The sequence below is a fragment of the Oncorhynchus kisutch genome, linkage group LG8, assembly GCF_002021735.2.
Source record: "Oncorhynchus kisutch isolate 150728-3 linkage group LG8, Okis_V2, whole genome shotgun sequence".
Lineage (NCBI taxonomy): Eukaryota > Metazoa > Chordata > Actinopteri > Salmoniformes > Salmonidae > Oncorhynchus > Oncorhynchus kisutch.
Window position 1 is genome coordinate 41,280,268 of NC_034181.2, and position 22,602 is coordinate 41,302,869.

The 22,602-nt window shown below is 42.5% G+C and overlaps 1 protein-coding gene across 2 annotated transcripts; it reads left to right on the forward strand.

The window, feature by feature from the left end:
• Window positions 1–967: 967 nt before the first annotated feature.
• LOC109895647 (snRNA-activating protein complex subunit 4) lies at window positions 968–22,334 on the forward strand. Of its 2 annotated transcripts, none has more exons than XM_031830393.1 (25): window positions 968–1,060; window positions 1,723–1,857; window positions 3,894–3,934; window positions 4,016–4,121; window positions 4,240–4,271; window positions 4,403–4,543; window positions 4,647–4,772; window positions 8,635–8,713; window positions 8,840–8,921; window positions 10,776–10,877; window positions 11,090–11,162; window positions 11,258–11,422; window positions 11,689–11,839; window positions 12,127–12,233; window positions 13,907–14,001; window positions 14,160–14,251; window positions 14,359–14,444; window positions 14,534–14,995; window positions 15,389–15,478; window positions 15,863–16,043; window positions 16,186–16,256; window positions 18,440–18,496; window positions 18,641–18,680; window positions 19,167–20,809; window positions 20,905–22,334. In XM_031830393.1, exons 2-25 carry the CDS (start codon window positions 1,737–1,739, stop codon window positions 21,004–21,006), a joined length of 4,245 nt encoding a protein of 1,414 aa, XP_031686253.1. In that variant the 5' UTR covers window positions 968–1,060; window positions 1,723–1,736; the 3' UTR covers window positions 21,007–22,334. The 2 variants fall into 2 exon arrangements, with proteins under 2 accessions (XP_031686253.1, XP_020345109.1); XM_020489520.2 differs by lacking the exon at window positions 968–1,060 and adding an exon at window positions 1,221–1,372.
• The last annotated feature ends 268 nt before the right edge of the window (window positions 22,335–22,602 follow it).

Sequence of the window (22,602 nt, forward strand, 5' to 3'; positions counted from 1 at the left end):
TACCTGGACACAGCCCTTAGCCGTGGTATGTTGGCCATATATCACAAACCCCAGAGGTGCATTATTGCTATTATAAACTGGTTAGCAACGTAATTAGAGCAGTTAAACTAAATAGCGCATAAGGGAAGTACCAAAACACTTCTATATAGGGGAGGCGCATGCAAGCAGATGAGGAATTTGGCTAGAATGGAAGAAATGGTGTAGTAAAAACTGCAAAAGAGTGAATGTAAACCAGGGAAACTGCTCTAGGAATTTGTCACAGTCGTGTGGTGGCTTTGATAAGCTTGTGCTGCAACAGAGAGGAAGGGGAAGAGAGAGGCTGTCTCCCTCTAGCATGTGGCATTTTTTCAGCGTTTCGCCCACCGAAGCATTCGTTTGAATTTTTTTATTTTATTGAATATCCAAAACATACAATATACTTGCAGTGAAGCCGCTCAACAACTACACAACACCAGTCATTCAACACACTCCCATTCAGAGCGACACACAGAAACATCTACGGCTAATGCCTTGCTCAAGGGCACGTCAACAGATCTCCCATATGGCAGAACACTCCCAAGATTTTTGTATGGAGGCCAACGAGAGTCGAATTGGTCAACAAAGTAATGAATGGCTTATTTGCTACCTGAGGTTTATTTGGAGTAATAGAAGTTTCGTAATGCTTACGTTATGAGTTTACTGACATAAGTAGGACACGTGATATCCCGGCAACTTTGAGGAAAAAACATGTATATTCGAGTTGTCTATGTGTATTCACGGATTGAGGCTAGTAGCATACTATCATCTCTCCCATTGAATACATGCGTCAACAACCGTTATCGAATAATCAAGAACTGATTACAATAATGAGATCTATTTACCAATCCAAATAAAGGATAGGCGGGAGCTGGACAGCCCACCGTGCCTCTGTGGACAACGACTCCCATTGTTATAGCGAAGAGACATGTGATCTTGTCAGTATATCGATAATCTTTGTCTTCAACAACGGAGCGACTCTGAACAAGGCTGTGACGTTTACTGTGATGCCCGCGTTGCATTGTGGGTATTTGAATATTGCAAGGTACCATTTGATTATTTTAATCAAGTAATAGTATTTGAGTAGGAATATTCGGTGAATATGTGTCTAAATTGTTTATGCATGATAAACAATAATATAATTTTAAAAACAACATAAACGTTGATTCTTTCACAGTTGCATTCTGGGAAATATGTTAATATTCCAGCAGTGTCGTTTGTAGCACGTAGAGATCTTAAGTGAAATAGAATGTCAGACAATTTCATTGGGACTTAGCTAGTTAAATATATTTGTTTCTACATAATATTTTATGTATAACATAAGAAGACACATCTGTTAACTTGGATGACAGTCTTGGTAAGAAGCGTTTAGCAAGCTTTCAGATGCTCCTGGTCAAGACTGCATGGCTAGCTAGCTAGCTAGCTACATTAGAACACTTTTGACTGATGCTGAAGTTGAGGGACGTTGCTTTTTTTGCACGTTGGGTTTAGTTCAGGTGTTGTTTGCTAGTTACTAAGTTACGTTAGCTACCTGCAAATGTTGTGTTGCTGCTCGCGAATGGGTTTGGATTCCAGCACGCTCCCCCTGCTTCCTTTCAATGTTGTCAGCTAGCTACTGTAACGTCCTGTATTTTCAATGCATATTGTCCTATAATAAATTGATCCCTGGTTTTGTTATCATTCATTTTACATTGTTTTTTTTAAAAGGTGTCTCATCCATTATGTCCTCGGATGACCTTCTTGCACAGAGGGAGAAAGTCGAACGCCAGATTTTGGTGCTCGAGCGCAGCCTTGGTCCCGAAAGCAACTCCATTGAACTATCTTCAGACAGTTGTTCATCTGGTGGGTATCTGAAGTATATTAAAGCAGTAAGTTAGGGGTGCGTGTGTAAAATCATTAGGGAAGCCATATTACAACCTATGTGTTGTGATAACTGCGTTGTTTGCTCTAGAACCCTGTTAATTCATATGCCTTGCGACCATGATATATATATATATATATATATATATATATATACACACACCAATGTAATGAAACAGGCAGGGAGCAGGTCTCGAACCCTTGACCTTCTAGCCCGAAGTCCAGTGCGGATATCGACTCTGCCGCTCGAGCATGCTTTTGTGGCACAGTCGATAGCTCGCTGGGCTAGAAGGTTGAGTGTTGGAGACCTGCCTCCTGCCTGTTTCATTATATTGGTGTCAGAAGTGATCGGACCTTGCATTCACGACAGTGCGTGTGCTTGGCCGGTGAGCGCGTTCCTGTAAGACTTAGTCGCAAGCTAAGTTAATATTCCAGCAGTGTCGTTTGTAGCACGTAGAGATCTTAAGTGAAATATACTGTCCTTTGAAAGGAGGGAGTAGTGTAAGGAACCTGGGTTTATAAGCTCTGAGTCGTTATCCACGCTTATAAACCCAGGGTCCTTACAATATATATAGGGCCCGGCGAGACTATATGTAGACAGTTGCAGAATAAATTCAACCACACCTTGGTTTATTACAAAACCGGTAGCCACCTCTGTCCCGTGAAGTCCACACAGCATATTGACAGTTACATGACCTAGCAAGTTAATGTTAACAAAATCTTCAGACCACTAAATAACTATTGATTTAGAACCACCGAGTTACCGCAAGTCGCAAATTTCAACATCATAAAATCTCCTCTGCTTAGTCTAATACAGTGACTATTTAGTCCAATTAGGGTCAGCTAAATATGATGTGGCTGTCCATGGTTCTGATTTTTGTGCAAGTCGCAAAACATGTTGATTCACCCTTGTGGAGAAACGCCAATTACCTTTTTTTCATGTTGACGAAAAGGTCTATCACTCTGTCATACAGTACATGCTAATGTTCTTTTGTTGTCCTAGGCTACCTGGCTAAAATGCTTACTCACTAGCCTAACTTCTATTCATGGGCAACGTTAGCTAGTTAACATTAGCCTTCTACAGATTGAACTTCCATCCTCTAAGGCCAGGGCAACAACAATGTATGAATTAATGGTTGGATCCGAATCGGCATTATAATCATTGACCAGTACGGAGAATTAAGTAAAACCACAAGTCTAAATTCCTATCCCCATGGCTAATTTAGGAAAGGGTCGATTCTAGCCAGCTAGCCACCAGAGCACAACAACACAATGATGCAACTATTCATGGTTTTCTGTCAATGAGGTATGATCTCAATGGGATTTGATAGGAGTGATGCCAAATCCAAGCTGTCTTCCCTTGACACTTTTTTGGTGTGCCAGGACCATTCACTGTTGAGCTCGCTCAGATTAGCTCAACGCTGATTGGCACATTTTGTAATACATTTTTGGTCAAGGGAGGCCAGATGCTCGCTGGCTTCCCATGCCTTCAATGTTAAGGGCGACAACAATGTCATACTCGTTTGGACCAGACCGTATCAGATAGATGACTTCCACGTAGAGAGACAGAGGGGCGCTGTTTCACTCGCTTGGATGCTTTCTCTTGTGAAGTACATTCAGCCTCTTGCGAATTGAAGGAAAATGATGAAACACAGAACTATTATGTTTATTCATTCTTTTTTTGGGGAGGGGGGGCGGGGGGGGGGGGGGTGTTTCTGCGTTATTGTTGCAGTGAGCTTGCAGAGAGAGACCCTGACCCCCAGTTTTTCAGAAGTTATCCATCTAGGTTTCGTCTATGGGTAGTATTAAATCTATAGCAATTACAAATCATTGACATGAATGGGAACTTCAATTCTATGAATTCTATTTCTATTCTTTTAATCCTATCGATAACTTGAAAAACTGGACCTTAGTCTAATCATAGAATGCAATTTAGTCTCCACAACTCCTTGGCTGTGTTTGCTTGGCTAAGGGCTTCCTAAATGTACTTTAACATTTTTATCTTTTACTGTTGTCAGATGATGGATCAGACGACAATGCATCTCAACCAGAAGATTTGGTAAGACTCATTGACATCACCAATAGTACCGCGTGATTTATCTCAGATTAATTGAGAAATAATGTTAACCTGCTCTTCTAGGGTCCTCCGGGGAACCTGGAGGCAGAGCGGGAGCAAATACAGAGAGAGATTGAAGAGTTGGAGTGCACTCTTGGCCCAAATGCATCTAATGCTGAGATTCTGTCAGGTAGCCATTGCCCTTGACTTGTGTTCTTTAAACAGGTTATGCATTGTTTCATGAATATGTTTTCCTGCTAATATGCATTTCTACCACATGTGACTTCTTTTATAATGTGTTGAAACAGATGAGGATGTCCAAGGAAGTGAAACAGAATCGGTTCGTATTGATGACCATTTTCACTGTTCTATGACTCCAGTTTTCAGTTTATCAAATGATGTAAATAATACAGTATGTAAAGTAAGGGGTCTGTAAAATGCCTGCCCGCCCCTATCTCCCACATCTGGTAGAGCAAAGAGGACAGTGCTGAGGAGCTGGATCTACCCCAGAACACAGATACATGTCTGCAAATGAACCTTGTTTACCAGGAAGTGTTGAAAGAGAAATTAGAGGAGCTGGAGCGACTGTTATCAGACAATCAACACCAACAAGTAAGAGGCCAACAACTAAAAGCATACAGCTATTCTTAAAGGTGCCGTATGGAATCTGTTAAATGAAGCTGTGCGATGTAATAATGTCCGTCTTTCCCTACAGAAAGAGATTATGACTCAGCTGTCTGCCACAGGAACTCCCCAGGCTACCACATCTGGACAACCCACACTGAAGCTTTTCTTGGGGAGCTTTCTGAAGCCCTATTTCAGAGATAAAGTCACAAGTCTGGTAGGTATCAGACTGCAGATTCAGTACAATATGAGCAGGGTCAGGCGGATATAGCCTTGGTCAAATATATAGTACCAGTCAAAGGTTTGGACACACCTATTCATTGAAGGGTTTTTCTTTTTGACTATTTTCTATATTGTATTATAATAGTGAAGACATAAAAACTATGAAATAACACATGGAATCATGTAGTAACCAAAAAAGTGTTAAAGAAATCAAAATATATATTTATATTTCAGATTCTTCAAAGTAGCCACCCTTTGCCTTGATGACAGCTTTGCACACTCTTGGCATTCTCTCAACCAGCTTCATGAGGTAGTCACCTGGAATGCATTTTATTTAACAGGTGTGCCTTGTTAAAAGTTAATTTGTCAAATTTCTTTCCTTAATGTGTTTGAGCCAATCAGTTGTGACAAGATAGTCCTAATTTGTAAAAGACCACATCCATATTATGGCAAGCACAGCTCAAATAAGCAAAGAGAAAAGTCCACCATTATTTAAAGACATGAAGGTCAGTCAATCTGGAAAATTTCAGGAACTTTGAAAGTTTCTTCAAGTGCAGTCGCAAAAACCATCAAGCACTATGAAGAAACTGGCTCTCATGACGACCGCCACAGGAAAAGAAGAACCAGAGTTACGTCTGCTGCAGAGGATAAGTTCATTGGCGTTACCAGCCTCAGAAATTCCAGCCCAAATAAATGCTTTTCAGAGTTCAAGTAACAGACACATCTTCACATCAACTGTTCAGAGGAGACTGTGTGACTTAAGCATTCATGATCGAATTGCTACAAAGAAACCACTACTAAACAACACCAATAAGAAGAAGAGACTTGCTTGGGCCAAAAAACACGAGCAATGGACATTAAACCGGTGGAAATCTAACCTTTGGTCTGATTTTTTTTGTTAAAAAAAAAGACGTTTTTTTGGCACAATTCCTTTTTAAAAACAGCTCATACATTTTTTTACATTTATACACATAAAAACGGCAACAAAGCATAAAACACAGTATTTGAAAGTTACATTTAAATTTGTTAAAAAGTACATGTTGTTAAAACCAATGAAAACAACCATGAATAAAAGTACTTTCCTTGTAAAAACATCAAATCTGTAAACGCCATTTAAAATGTGTACTAATGATCTAACAAAGGTAAAACATTTTTAAGACATGACAAAACATGTTAAAAAGCCACTTTGTTAAAAGGCTGTCTTCAGTCCCTTGTACAGGAGCGGGGTGAGTCTTTATCAAGCTCACCTCATCCTGCTCTTCTGAATAAATCATTGTCCCGTCCTTCGGGGCCCAGAGGAGATCCCTCCCCTAGGCGCATCGCCCTAGGTGCCGCAGCACTGTCAGGCCGTGGCCGCCGGGACCTAGGGTGTTGTGGGGGACCCTTCGCCTGGGGTCGAGGCCCCCTTCCTTCCGTACCACCCCAGGGCTTCCGTGGCTACCATGGCCACTGCCTGGGGGGTGGTCTCTACGTTTTTCGCTACCAGCAGGTTACGGGAGGACCACAGTGCTTCCTTCAGGCACGTGAGGGTGGGCCAGAGCTTGGTGAAGGTCTTCGATGGAATGGGCCTTCGGCCCACCCCATACAGCACGAGCTGAGGTGTTAGGTCCTCCCCTGCTGGCAGACACGAGGTGATCAGGGGGCCTGCTTCCTTCCACAGGTCCCTGGCGGCTCTGCACTCCCAGAGCATGTGCCTCACCGACTCTTCTTGGCCGCAGCCTGGTCGGGGCACGCGGATGTCCTCGCCATGCCCCGTGAGTGCATAACGGCCCTGACCGGGAGGATCTCGTGGGCGACCATCCAGGACAGGTCCCGATGCCGATTCAGGAGAGCAGGATGGGCCACGTTGCGCCAAACCGTTGTGGGCTCACCTATAGCGAGCCCGCGCACTGGACATACTGGTTCCCGATCCTGCACGAGAGAGAGAGAAGAGAGCGGTGTTTTGTTAAGACCGTGACTGTTTCTTTTTTCAATTTAAAATGTCTTAACTTCTGGAGCTGGACGTAGGGCGGGGGTAGCAGGAAAGAGACTGGGGCTCGCAGGTCGACTGGGATCAGCCTCAGAGTCCTGAGGTAAGATCCCAGCCAGAACCGTGCGAGGGCCTGAGTCTTGTTGTTGACCGGGGAGGTGGCAAGAGTCAGATGTAACGCTGTGTAGCGGCTGCCCAGGAACAGGTAGAGGTCAGGCAAGCCTTTCCCCCCCTTGGACCTGGGCCTCTTGACCACCTCCCTCCTCAGCCTCTCCCACTTGCCTCCCCACAGGAAGTAAAAAAGCATCCGCTCCAGGTCTAAAATACTCCTTAGAGGGGGGATAAAAACAGAACTGATTAATAAAAGCACAGGTAAAATCACAGCTTTAATGATTAAAACCTTGCCCTCAAAAGTCAGCTGTCGTAGTCCCCAAAAACCCAGTCTCTGTCTTACCGTCAAACTTTACCCCCGGTACCCTTATGTCCGTCAGTTTAACTGTCAGAGGTAGTCTGGTCAAGCCTGGGTCTGCCCATGGTCCGAAGAATTGGGCCTCTGTCTTGTCTCTGTTCAGTCTCGCCCCAGAGGCTTGTCAGTACCAGTCAGTCCTGTCCAGAGTCCTGTCGCCGGATAAAAGATCGGTACATAAAATGTTGACGTCGTCCATTTAAAAGACGCACTTGGCGGTCATCCCCCCACTCCCCGGGATACCCACCCCACTGATCCCTTGGTTCTCAAGACCTGTGCCAGTGGTTCAATACAGGCCACGAACAGAAGAGGAGATAACGGACAGCCCTGACGGACGCCGCAGTGTACTCCCACTGCTTTTGACAGATGCCCATTTACCAGGATTTTGCTGGTGATGTCCCCGAACAGCAGTCCCTACCTTAAAGAGGTACTGGTGCGAGACCCGATCAAAGGCTTTTTCAAAATCTAAATTTAGGACTACAAGCCGCATGTTTCTGTCTCTCGCATAACAGATGGCATCTCGGATCAGTATCAGGCTGTCCGTGATCTTCCTTCCGGGCACGGCACAGGTTTGGTCCGGGTGGATCACCTCCCCTAAAACAGAAGACATTCTGAGTGTTAAAACCTTGGTAAAAAGTTTACAATCAAAGTTTAAAAGGGTTATCCTTTGGTCTGATGAGTCCAAATCAGAGATTTTTGGTTCCAACAGCCGTGTGTTTGTGAGAAGCAGAATAGGTGAACGGATGTTCGCCGCATGTGTGGTTCCCACCATGGAGGTGTGGAGTGCTTTGCTGGTGACCCTGTCAGTGATTTATTTAGAATTCAAGGCACACCTAACCAGCATGGCTACCACAGCATTGTGCAGCGGTACACCATCCCATCTGGTTTGCGCTTAGTCCCATTATCATTTGTTTTTCAACAGGACAATTACCAAACACACCTCCAGGCTGTGTAATGGCCATTTGACCAAGAAGGAGAGTGATGAGTGCTATATCAGATGACCTGGCCTTCACAATCACCGGACTGCAACCCAATTGAGATGGTTTGGGAGGACTTGGTCCACAGAATGAAGGAAAAGCAGCCAGCAAGTGCTCAGCATATGTGGGAACAAGACTGTTGGAAAAGCATTCCAGGTGAAGCTGGTTGAGAGAATGCCAAATGTGCAAAGCTGTCATCAAGGCAAAGGGTGGCTACTTTGATGAATCTCAAATATAAACTGTGTTTTGATTTGTTTAACACTATTTTTTTGTTTACAACAATGATTCCATATGTGTTATTTCATAGTTGTGATGTATTCACTATTATTCTACAGTGTAGAAAATAGTAAAAATAAAGAAAATCCAGGAATGAGTAGGTGTGTCCAAACTTTTGACTGGTACTGTATATCTCCGTGTTTTTACATTGCCCCTCCGATTCCCACAGGGCCCACCTGCTAATCCAGAAGCCAGAGAGAAGATGAGTAAAAGGATCGGACCTACTGATGACGTCAAGATGAAAAGATGTGAGTACAAAAATAATAATTGTTAGACCTTAGTGCTTCTTGCACCCTTGTTATGTGACATCACCACTATCAGAATGTGACGTGGCGTCTTGATTACTTTTTAAATTGCCGGTTTTGTATTTTCAGGGGAAGGCTGGCAGAAGACTCTGCTGATAAATGCTGTCATGAAAGACAGTATGAAACGCATGATACAGCCCAAGCTGTCCAAGTAAGTAAAGAGTAAAGGGTTGTTTTCCCCTGAAGAGTATTTTATTATTTTTTTAATTCCTCATGTACAGTGCCTGTAGAAAGTCTACACCCACTTGAGCCTATGGAAGAAGAATCGATAACACACATTTCAACTGCAACATTTGAACATTTTTCACATTTTGTTGCTTTTTAAAGTCTGATTGAAATAGATGTGATTTTCTTTTTTTGGGGCATTGATCTACATAAAACACACCATAGTGTCAAAAGAAAATGCATATTTTTCTTAAACATAACTCCGGTATAGTTGTTGTAGAAGTATCACCCACCTTGTTTAGGCAAGACTAAATTAGTTCAGAAGTCAAATTTGGCTTAAATCACAAAAGTTATATGGATTCTGTGTGAAATAATATGGATTAACATGATTTTTGAATGACTACCTCTGTCCTCCATAAATCCAACATCTGTAAGGTCCCTCAGTCAAGTATTGAGTTTCAAGCACAGATTCAACTACAAAGACCAGGGAGATTTGCGAAAGCCTCATAAAGAACGGCAGTGATTGGTAGATGGGTAACAATAACAAATCAGACATTTGAATATATCTTTAAGCATGGTCAAGTTAATAATAATGATGTTGTGGATGATATATTAAACCACCCAGACACATACAGTTCTTCTAAACTGAGCTTCAGGACAGGAAGGACATTTCTTAGGGATGTCACCCATGAGGCAATTAGGTGATTTTAAAAAGGCTACAGATTGTGGCTGTGATGGGAGAATTGAGGATGGATCAACAACATTGTAGTGACTCAAAAATAATGACCTAAAATACAAAAAGAAAAATATGCAAAGGAAGATTGAAATCGATTTAATTGTAATTTTTTGTCAATGACCTACATAAAATACTCTAATGTTGAATTTTAAAGATGAATTTAAAAAATATTCCAAAACATGAATGTGTATTTAATGAGGCACAAGATGTTTAGGGAATGGTGGTGGCTGCATCATGGTATGGGTATGCTTGACATCAACAAAGACATGCAAAAATCCTAAAGGAAAACCTGCTTCAGTCTGCTTTACCCCAGACACTGGGAGAGGAATTCACCTTTCAGCAGGACGATAAACTACAACACAAAGCCGCACCTACACTGGACTTGCTTACCAAGAATACAGTGAATGTTCCTTAGTGGCTAAGTTACAGTTTTGACTTAAATCTTGAAAATCTGTAGCAAGACTGGAAAATGTACGTCTAGTCATGATCCCCAACATCTTGGCAGAGCTTGAAGAATTTAGAAAATAATTATCGGCAAATATTGCACAATACAGGTGTGCACGAGCTTTGCACACTTGCTAAAGGTTTTTCTAACATGTATTGACTCTGGGTGAATACTTATCTATTCACGCTATGTTAGTGTTTAAGTTTACATTCATCTTTAAAATTCAACATTAGAGTATTTTATGTAGGTCATTGACAAAAAATTACAATTAAATCGATTTAAATCTTCCTTTGTAAAGCAACAAAATGCCAAAGAAAGTGTAGATGGATTTTGAAATGGTAATGTGTTATTCCCTCCTGTGCTTTTCAAAATGTAGCAAAACTTCTGATTTTTACACAGGGTGTATGAAATGTAGTTTAACATTTATTGAGGATTGGTGTCGGCCCATGTGGAGGCTTTAACAACTGAAAACGTTCTACTCTGGCTGAAAATAGTAGTGTAGACCTACTATGATAGCTGTTGTATTTTATTTCTTTGTTTTGTGTTTTCAAGCACTTTGAGATTATTTCTGGAAAGAAAAGCGCTGTAGAAGTTGAATAGATTCGGATTATTAACCCAATGGCCTTCATGAATGACATGAAGTTTCTTTTGTCTCATAGGGTGGAATACCTTACACAGAAAATGGTCAGCTCTGAAAATGTGGAAAAGCAAATCCTGCGGAAACAAATCACTGAAATTGAAAAGGACATTGAGGCCATCAGGTGATTACCGTCATAACTCTTTCATGGGAAATAATGACCTAGCCTATTAAATCCAAGATGCGTCAGGTTATCTTGTCAGACAGGTCTGTTTTGTTCTCACTTAACGCGAAGCGGTTAAATGGATTTGAATTGTTTAATCTATGTATTGTCACGTTCATTCCTGAGTCAAACCATTGCTGTATGACTGTTTCCGGATCTGCTTTACCTTGCAGTGCACTGAAGGAGGATGAGCTGATGGGTGGCCGCTATGATGACCATGATTGGCAAAAGATTTCCAATATTGATGTGGGTTGAGTAACTTCAGTCATCCCCCCCCCCCGTTTGTTTTCCTATTGTTAATAAGGCTTAAGTGTTGACTCTGAAATCGTATTCCTATCCAGTTTGAAGGCATCCGTGAAGCTGAACACATAAAAAGCTTTTGGCAGAACTACCTGCATCCCTCCATTAACAAAGCCAGTTGGAAGGAAAACGAAATTGAGATGCTCAAGAAAGTCGCTTTAAAACAGGGGCACCACAACTGGGATCTGATTGCTGATAAACTTGGGGTAAGAGCAGATGTATAGTATTGGCCAATCATGGTCATTACCCCTTCCTATCAGTGGGACCTAGAGGCGTGATTTCCAGTCCTGATTTGCACAGTTTGATTGGGCTTTGCTTAGAGATAAGTGCCTTGAACGGTTAAAGTTTCTCGGTAGTAGGTAGATCAAGTGTAATTCCCCGAACGTCTTAACACAAACCATTTCTTTGAATGTGTAAACGATTCAGCGTTATCCATTCTGAACTAATGCCCCCCCCCGTCTGTCACACACAGACCAACAGGACAGCCTTCATGTGTCTCCAGACGTACCAGCGCTACATCTGTACCGACTTCAGGAGGAGGAGGTGGGGCGGCATGGAGGATGAGATCCTTCGAGAGCTGGTGGAGAAGATGCGTATCGGGAACTACATCCCGTACACCCAGAGTAAGTTCCCCTATCCCAGTGTACACCCTGGGGTTTTACGCATGAACATGTTTTTATTGTTTGTGCACATCGATGACGGTTGTTATTATTGATGACCCCTTCACTGTTATGCTCCAGTGGGGCGAGAAGCTCTCGGGATACTACTTACTGTCCACTGCTCTAGTCTACTAACTAGTTTCTCTAGACAAGGTGCTTGTTCAATACAAATAGCTTGTCGTTGTAGTGCGTCGTGTGTTTGGTTCTGGCAATTTCACTTGCTTTTTCTGTGATTTTCTGTTTTACTCCAGTCTCCTATTTCATGGAGGGCCGGGATTCATGCCAGCTGATGTATCGGTGGACTCAGGTTCTGGACCCCACCCTCAAAAAAGGCTATTGGTCTAAAGAAGAAGATGAGGTATGGTCAGGAGGGTTTGTGGATTTTTTTGTAGGGAAATTGATTTGATTCATTGAATCTGTTACAAGGGCAGTTTGAGATGTGCCGATATGTACACTACCGTTCAAAAGTTTTTGGGCCACTTAGAAATGAATAGGAAATATAGTCAAGATGTTGATGAGGTTATAAATAATAATAATATATATATTTTTTTTAATAATAATTGTGTCCCTCAAACTTTACTTTCGTCAAAGAATCCTCCATTTGCAGCAATTACAGCCTTGCCGACCTTTTGGAATTCTAGTTGTACATTTTTGAGGTAATCTGAAGCGATTTCACCCCATTCTTCCTGAAACACCTCCCACAAGTTGGATTGGCTTGATGGGAACTTCTTACATACCATATGGTCAAGCTGCTGTCAAGCTCCCACAACAGCTCAATAGGGTTGAGATCCAGGGACTGTGCTGACCACTCCATTACAGACAGAATACCAGCTGACTGCTTCATCCCTAAATAGTTATTGCATAGTTTGGAGCTGTGCTTTGGGTCATCGTCCTGTTGTAGGAGGAAATTGGCTCCAATTTAAGCGCTGTCCACGGGTTATGGCATGGCGTTGCAAAATGGAGTGATAGCCTTCCTTCTTCAAGATCCTTTTTACCCTGTACAAATATCCCATTTTACCACCACCAAAGCACCCCCAGACCATCACATTGCCTCCATGCTTGACAGATGGCGTCAAGCACTCCTCCAGCATCTTTTAATTTTTTCTGCATCTCACGTTCTTCTTTGTGATCCGAACACCTCAAACTTAGATTTGTCTGTCCATAACACTTTTTTTTCCAATCTTCCTGTGTCTGTTCTTTTGTCCATCTTAATATTTTATTTTTATTGGCCAGTATGAGATATGGCTATTACTTTGCCTAGAAGGCCAGCATCCCGGAGTCGCCTCTTCACTGTTGATGTTTTTTTGCGGATACTATTTAATGAAGCTGCCAGTTGAGGACTTGTGAGGTATCTATTTCTGAAACTAGACACTAATGTACTTGTCCTCTTGCTCAGTTCACCGGGGCCTCCCGCTCCTCTTTCTATCCTGGTTAGGGCCAGTTTGCGCTGTTCTATGAAGGGAGTAGTACACAGCATTGTACGAGATCTTCAGCTTCTTGGCAATGTTCTTGGCATTTCTCAGAACAAGAATAGACTGACAAGTTTCAGAAGAAAGTTATTTGTTTCTGGACATTTTGAGCCTGTAATCAAACTCACAAATGCTGATGCTCCAGATACTCAACTAGTTTTATTGGTTCTTTAATTAGGGCAACAGTTTTCAGCTGTGCTAACATAATTGCAAAAGGGTTTTCTAATGATCAATTAGCCTTTTAAAATGATAAACTTGGATTAGCTAACACAACGTGCCATTAGAACACAAGTGTGATGGTTGCTGATAATGGACCTCTGTACACCTATGTAGATATTCCATAAAAAAATCTGCCATTTCCTGCAACAATAGTCATTTACAACATTAATGTCTACACTGTATTTCTAATCAATTTGATGTTATTTTAATGGACAATTTGATGTTATTTGAATGTGCTTTTCTTTAAAAAACAAGGACGTTTCTATGTGACCCCCAAACTTTTGAACGGTAGTGTATAGTTATTTGATAATATAAGTTGTGCTCCGATTTTTGGTTGTTGCAGATGCTGCTGAGCGCAGTGGCTAAACATGGGGCGGGGAACTGGTGGAAGATCCGTCAGGACGTGCCTGGCAGAAATGATGGCCAGTGTCGGGACAGGTGAGGACTAATATGGACTGATCGATAGAGCTAATACATTGACCAAACTCTCACCACATTCCCTGACCATTTCCCTGTTGGCCAACCCATTTTAGTTAACTCAAACTTAAAAAGTGTTAGAACATACTGTCACTGACAAACTCTGTTTTACCCTGTAGGTACGTGGACGTCCTGGTTGGGAACGTGAAGAAGGGGCCCTTTGACGAGAAGGAAAAGGCACAGCTCAGACGATTGGTGGAGAAATATGGACGTAGGAACTGTTATAGAAAGCTGACTCGCACAGAAACTATATCAAAATAATCCATCGTCTTTCTTGATAATAATCGTCTAACGGTTCATTTGGTCCTTTTTTTATAGGTAAATGGTCTAAGATAGCTGCCGAGATTCCCAACAGAATTGACTGCCAGGTCCTTCATCAGTGGAGGAGAATGACCGGGTACAAGGTCAGTGTTGACTATGTAGCGTTCATGTCTCTCTCAACTCAATCTGTGACACTGGACACAGTTAATGCTTCTCTTGTTTTTGTAAACAGCCCAGAGAGAGGGACAGAAGTAAAAGAACATTGCAGCGAAGGAGAAAGATCGCGGCTGTGAGAAGCATCAAGAGTAAGCTGATGAGGCTAGACGATGATGAGCACTCAAGCTCCGACGAGGAGGAGAACGTCGAGATTGAGTTTATGGACAGTGACGACGAGAAGAAACAGACGTTCATTGAACCGCACTGGTCTGATCAGGAAAGTGACATTATCAAAGACTACACCCAACCAGACATGGAGCAATGGATCCCTGTGCTAGAGAAGGAGTTTGAAGGGCTGGGGAAGGTGAGGAGCATGATGGTTGAACGGCCCAGCAAGAACACAACGCAAGAGCAGGCAACGACGGACAGCCAGGATGCGGCACGCAAGGTCATAGTGGTACGTTCCACTATCCTGGACCGCTTCGGCAAGCCTGCTGCCACTGTCATCGGACAAAACCCCCAAATCCTAGCAAAGAAGGTACCAGCATTTATTTATTTCTAAACAATCATGTGTTGCACCATTATGTGTTTACCTTAAGCACATTTTCAACACCTGTCCCTATTGTCATTTTGTTCCTAAATAGCACTCATCATAACGCATACTGTGGATCTGCATCGGTAACCATAAATATTTACTTAATCAGTGTATCACACAACAGGATCATTAAGCTAGGCAGTTAACGTTAATCAGCGGTTTGGAGTGTGGCGTCAATTACACTGTGCTCATTTTGAAGTAGGTGTCACTGTTTATGACCTCCTGAAATAGGATGATGATTTTAGAATATGTTGGAAAGTTAGCAAGCTAACCCATTGAGCCGGCTTTGTGACATAAAGTAGCATGTGACGTTCTCTGTATGTGTTCCTTCTAAAGGATTACAACAGTGACCTGGCCATGCTGAAGGTGTGCTACGGAGAGGTGAGAAACCTGATCGCTTGGAAGAAAACCAATGCCAGAAAACACGTAAGTCGCCAGGTGACACTCTCCTTGTGTCGAAACAGGCGTTTCAATTGCTTTAAAAAAAATCCAAAACAAAGTTGTTTCCAGTGGGTCAATTTTTATTCATTTGTCTGTATACATTATAATAAAAATATGTTGCATTATTATTATTATTATTATTATTATTATTACGATGCCGTTTCATACAAATACGTAGATATAAACTGTTGAACAAAGGTTAGAAGGGAGTGAACAAAATATGTTGTCATAGTTGTGTGCTCAACGCTTTAGTTGCATGGCCCATCCAGCTCAATCTATGACACAGATTGAGCTTTGTGACCTAATACAGAGGTCTTCTCCTTGTGATACAGGTCTTCTGTTTTCTATCCCATGCATTTGTCTCTGCAGAAAAACAGTGGGCCTATCAGCGGTGACCAGGGGACAGCCCACAAGTCCTCAAGACAAAAGGAGTCCTCTGCCAACAGTGAAACCTGCGTCACTCTCAACTATTCCCTTCAGTTGGCAGTCACTCCCTGGGTGGGCAATGTGCTTATGCCGCCACCACCCTCTTCAAACAAGCGCCGTGAAGGTACTTTACGAGATGTCAAGGCAATAAGTCACAACTTCTCTCTCACTTGTAGAAAACGACTATTTGCATTTTGGTGGTTTCATAATGGTTCTTTCAGGACTGAACCGATGATTTGATCCTATGATCTCTTGTTGTTTTTTAGCGGACATGGTGCGAGAGAGAGCAGAGAGCATTGGACTCACCAATAGCCCAGTGTTCTTGTTCTTTCTGCAGGTAGGGAATGAACCCACAAATATAACACTTTCTATGAATGGGCACAATTATGTCATTTCATATTATGCCAGTCAGGTTTTACTTAAGGATGCAAGCTCCTAGGCCAGCGTTTCCCAAACTAGGGAAATAAAATTGTGCTTGGTTCATAGAACCGGGGTTACGTCAGTGGTTGTGGTTGTAATAAACGGGGGGGGGTTTAATGTTTTCTTCCTACAAATGTGGCTCTATCTTTTGAACAGTTTAAGCTACAAAATATTATGACCCCAACACTGAAAGACTTTCAGGAACACATTCACTGAGTGTACAAAACATTAAGGACACCTGCTCTATCCATGATATAGACTGACCATGTGGAAACTGATCCCTTATAGATGTCACTTGTTAAATCCACTTCAATCAGTGTAGATTAAGCGAAGATGGGTTAAAGAAGGATTTTTAATCCTTGAAACAATTGTTGACATGGATTGTGTATGTGCGCCATTCAGAGGGTGAATGGACAAGACAAAATATTTAAGTGCCTTTGAACGAGGTATGTTAGTAGATGCCAGGCACACCGGTTTGTGTCAAGAACTGCAACGCTGCTGTTTTTTCTTTACCCTCAACAGTTTCCCGTGTGCATCAAGAATGGTCCACCACCCAACGGACATCCAGCCAACTTGACACAACTGTGGGAAGCATTGTAGTAAACATGGGCCAGCATCCCTGTGGAATGCTTTGGACACCTTGTAGAGTCCATGCCCCGACAAATTGAGGCTGTTCTGAGGGCAAAAAAAAGGGGGGGGGGGGGGGGGTGCAATTCAAATATTAGGAAGGTGTCCTTAGTGTTTTTTGTACACAGTGTATATTTACCCACAAGCCAAGCAGGACTCATTAGGACAGAGTGAACACACCAGGCACTAACTCGGACTGGGGGGGGAAAAATAACATCAATGATGATCTTTTCTACACAAAAGATCATTATAAATTCTTGCCTGATGATCGTCTGTAATTCCCAATACCTTTCTGATGCATTTCAGTCATTTAAACCATACTACCTTCCTATTGAAATACTGTACTGTCAAAAGTAGTGTCAGACTGATTTGTAATAGACTGAATAGAATTAAAAAGTAAACTTTGGCTGTTGATTACATTCACTTTTTTATATTCAAATGGTGTCGTGGGCCAAAAAGGTTTGCGAACCCCTGATGTAGGCCTATGCAGATATTCTGGCCAGTATAGTAACATACACTACCGTTCAACAGTTTGGGGTCGCTTAGAAATGTCCTTGTTTTTGAGAAAGACGCCTCACAAGTCTTCAACTGGCAGCTTCATTAAATAGTACCCACAAAACACCAGCCTCAACGTCAACAGTGAAGAGGCTACCCCCGGGATGCTGGCCTTCTACCAACACATCCTCCGAGAGCAACTTCTCCCAACCATCCAGGAACAGTTTGGTGACGAACAATGCCTTTTCCAGCATGATGGAGCACCTTGCCATAAGGCAAAAGTGATAACCAAGTGTCTCGGGGAACAAAACATCTATTTTGGGTGTCCATGGCCAGGACACTCCCCAGACCTTAATCCCATTAAGAGTTTGTGGTCAATCCTCAAGAGGCGGGTGGACAAACAGAAACCCACAAATTCTGACAAACTCCAAGCATTGATTATGCAAGAATGGGCTGCCATCAGTCATAATGTGGCCCAGAAGTTAAGTGACAGCATGCCAGGGCGGATTGCAGAGGTCTTGAAAAAGAAGGGTCAACACTGCAAATATTGACTCTTTGCATCAACTTGATGCAATTGTCAATAAAAACCTTTGACACTTTGAAATGCTTGTAATTATACTCCAGTATTCCATAGTAACATCTGACAAAAATATCTAAAGACACTGAAGCAGCAAACTTTGTGGAAATTAATATTTGTGTCATTCTCAAAACTTTTGGCCATGAGTGTACACTGTATTTCTAATCAATTTGATGTTATTTTAATGGACAAAAAATGTGCTTTTCTCTCAAAAACGAGGACATTTCTTTGTGACATGACTAGTTATTATGGTACACAATTAATGCGTCATAACATCAGCCCAGAATTTCTGAAAGGTTAACTGATTATAATACCATATTTTGAAGCCGTTGTCAGCGATCCTGATAGTATGACCAATATATATTGCATTGCTCATTTTCTAATGTTGTGTTCTGAAACAGGTCCTCCGTTTAGATGCAGAAGGCTGTAAGCAGATCATTAAAATGCGTAACAACCAAGTGAGTATAATTTACTATAAACAAAAAGTTCTCGTACTTTACAACCTTCATACGGTTTTACATTTTTGCATCTAAAGTCATTTCTACTTATCAATTTGAACAGGGCTTATTGTAACAATTGTGACGTCAATTTATCTGTTTCAGGCTGTACACCTGGAAAACAAATCTTGGGAAGCGAAACAGGGTAACATATTTGTATATGGCCTTGAATATGTCGTACCCTGTGAAAGTGACGGTCACTTCCGCTGTACTTCCATATCGTTTACCATGCTGTTTTGAATTGGCTTCGTGATTGTGTAATGAAATTCATGTTAACAATGTCAGTTATAAAATAGTGTGTGTTTGTAGAGGAACTTACTTCTACAAGATGCCTTTTATGAAGTTCTGTGCTTGAAGACCAGTGCGCTACGTCTTTGGGCATTGAAGACCATTAAAAAAATATAAAAAAACGTTTAAAAACTACAGTGCTGAGGGGCAGTCACTTCCTGGTTACTTTCAGTGTATTTATACCACCCAAAATAACTTATACATTAGCTAAGAGACTCAGTACTCAGATCAGTGATGGTCAACTGCACAGTATTTTTAAATTTGTTTTAAATACATCTATTCATCGATATTACATTTTATGTGAGTTTAATGTAAATACCCCTGTTTTATTTACTTTTTCTAGCTTCATTGAAAAACCCAAAGCAACGCCATGGTCCCAGAACAGTGGCCAGTATGCTAAACCAGAAGGGAAACGAGCAGCAGAAGAGGAAGCAGAACAGTCAACTTGTGATGATGATCCCTCAGACCTTTGTCATTGCACCGCCTGTAGTACAGTCCATCCCACATCCTGCGGTCCCCTCCACTCCAACTTCCAGACAACAACTCATGCCTTCCGCACTTACCCAACTCAGACCCTCTACCCCCAGCCGACCTATACCCTCCACACTTGGTCAACCTGTACTCTCTACCCCCAGCCTACCCATACCCTCCACACCTGGTCAACTTATACCCTCGACCCCCAACCGACTTCTACTCCCTGCTCCCCTTTCCATCCAATCCTCAACTACAATAGACCGGGTGAATGAGGAGGCTAATGAGAATCATTCAGGGAAAAAACGCAATCGTAAACCTACTGAGAAAGCACAGGCCCTCAAGGATGCTGCGATTGCTAAAAAGTCAGTGGAAGAGTCACCCAAACGCAAGAAAGCCCGTACCAAAGAGAGCCTAGTTGTCCAGCCTTCTAACGTGGTTATGTCCCCTCCACAAACTGCCTGGGTCCTGACGCCCATTGGACTTGTGCCAATCAGTGGCATTGGCATCCAGATGACACCTCAGAATCTACCACGAAATGCTCTTGCACCTGCTTGTCCATCTCCTATTATTATCAACCAGCAAGTCCCTCTAACACTAAATGCTGCTGCAACACAAGCCTCTCCCAATATGACCTATGTCTGCCCATCTCCCTCTACCCCTAAAGACCCATCTGCCCTCATGGTATCTCCTGCCTCATCTGTAGCACAGGGAACTGCCTCCCCATCTGTAAACTCTCTCTCCACCTCCATTACCATCACAAGCAACACTGCTCTAAGAATGACCAACCCAGTAAAACGCATGAGAATAACTAACCCAGTCATGCAGGCTGTGGCAACCACTTGTCCTCAGCTCAATGCAGTTTCACCTATTCCCATGAACACGGTCATCTCGGCTCCCATCAGACCGCAGACTGGCCCTCCACAGGCTTTAGTCCTCAACGTCCCTCCAGGCTCCCTTCCAGCCTCATTCCCACAGGGAGCCCTCCGAATCGTGCAGCTTAACCACCCTAAAAGTGTCCCTCCACCCCGCAATCCGGAGCTAATGCAGTTTGATCCCAACCTGATGTTCATGGAGGACCCGGCACAAGTGAGAGAGTGGTTGAGCGGCAAGCGAGGAGTTGCGCTTCCGGATTTGGGCGTCACTCTGCCCTACTTACCCCCTTTTGTCAGCAGTCTTAATACCCTATCGGGTCTCCTGAAATGTAAAAAGACATTGGCAGTTCGTGCAATGCAGCTCCTACCCCCAGAGGAGAAAGAGAACCAGGAAGAACAGCAGCAGGTAGCTGCAGTGCGGAGCTTTGTGGCAGAGCGCTTCAGCCATAACCCAGGCTACCTGCTCCTGAAGGCTCGCTTCTTGTCCTGTTTCACCATGCCTGCTCTTTTGGCTACTATCAATCCGGTGAAATTCTCCAAGTTCCCCACCCCGGACCACGGTGATGTGGAGGAGGAACCTTTCAGGAACCGTCCAGTGGAACAGATGGATTCCGGGTATGAACAGCCAACAACACTCCAGGTGAGTTCAGTCTCAAACCATGTGTTCGTAAACACTGCCATGCCATCCTCCTCCTGTTAATGAACCACTGCGCTTGTGTTATGCTCTTTTCTCAGGCCCCTCTGCTAAGCACAGACGGAAAAGGACCTCCTGCCACCTCCTTCTCTGGAATCACCACAAGAAATAAAAGTCGCTACCTCAACACGGACACAGAGTAAATGGAGTCGTTTTGGAGTGACGTGTGGTCTTACGGGTTAACCAAGTTTTGTGTTTGAAAGTTCTTGCCAATTTTGTGATGTTACTGGAATTGATAGAAGATGGCAGTGGATAGCTGTATTCTATGTCACTCAGTACAGAATAGTTCAGACGAATTTTAAGCTGTCGAATTTGCACTAAACCAGTGGTCACCAACCTGTTCTGAGTCAAGATCACTGAGTCCAATTGCAAGCCGATCTACCGCTCATATTTTAAATAAACGTGACTTAAGAAATGTAAGCCTACGCAACATTAGCCAGTTAAAAACAGATCTGTAGCCATGAAGTTAGTGCAGTAGGCTATAGGCCCCAATACATTATCACTGCATATTTGTTCTGCTTGAATTGCCCTGGCAATGTTCTTCTCAGACCATTTTGAAAATAAATAGATATAAAACACACATTTGGTATATAATCACACAGGTAATAGATCATTTGTTTGTGAGGCACAGCTGAGTGAGCAAAATGTGCTTTTATTTTTTTACTGGACTGATGGCCTGCATCCGATGGTCAATCTGAGGAGAAGGAGCAGCTCTTGAGGCTTCCTCTCACCCGACTCGCCATCCCTCCGCTGAGAAAAGGGGACACAGTCTTCCAGCTGATGGCAAAAGTCAAGTTGCACTGCATTATTTCTGCCTCGTGCACAAATTCATGTTGTTACTCCTATGACCAGAGAAAGTGAAATATTCCTCAATATTAAAGACATGCTTAACAATAATAACACAAGCTTATCGGAATGCTTTTCTATACTCATTCATTGCAGCTGCAGTGCTGATTGTGGCGAGATTGGAAGTAGGGGGAATGTGCATTCTATGATGGCTGAATAACTTGAACATGAACTTATAAAAACTGCAGCTCTTTGCTGTACTCGTTGAGTCTCTAGTCATGGTTTTTAAATCTGACAGTATCAACTTTGCTCAAGGCTTCTTTTTACAGTCTAAGGCACAAGGACACTGCAGACATGGTGGTCTGAGCTATGATTGGTCAGTGGCAGGCCTATCGGTTTACTTGATTTGCTCTACCTTCAGACCCATGAAATTGTTAAAAATGGGAACACAGTCTTCCCTGTGCTGGGGCTGCTGAATCAAGTGCACCTACTTTCAACAGTGGAAAAAAACAAATAGCATGACTTAGTTAACAATCGACCTGTTGGTGACCACTGCACTAAACTAATGGTTCATATTTGTACTTGTTTTTGTTCATAATTGAAATGTTCTTATACATATTGTGAAAAGAGAAAGTTATGTTGACCTGTACATATTTTGTAATAAATCATTCTACTTGTTTAAAAATGTCTGGATGGATCTTCAGAGCACTTGGCTCAGGTTGACCGTCAATGTATTTGCAGATCACAGTCCATTTACCCATTTTCATGGTCCATAATATACTGAACAAAAATAAACGCAACATGCAAAAAGGTCAAAGTTCATAAGGAAATGGTGTAAATTTACATTTATTAGGCCCTAATCTATGTATTTCACAGATACCTTTCAAAGAAAGTAGGGGCGTGGATCAGAAAACAAGTCAGTATCTGGTGTGACCACCATTTGCCTCATGCAG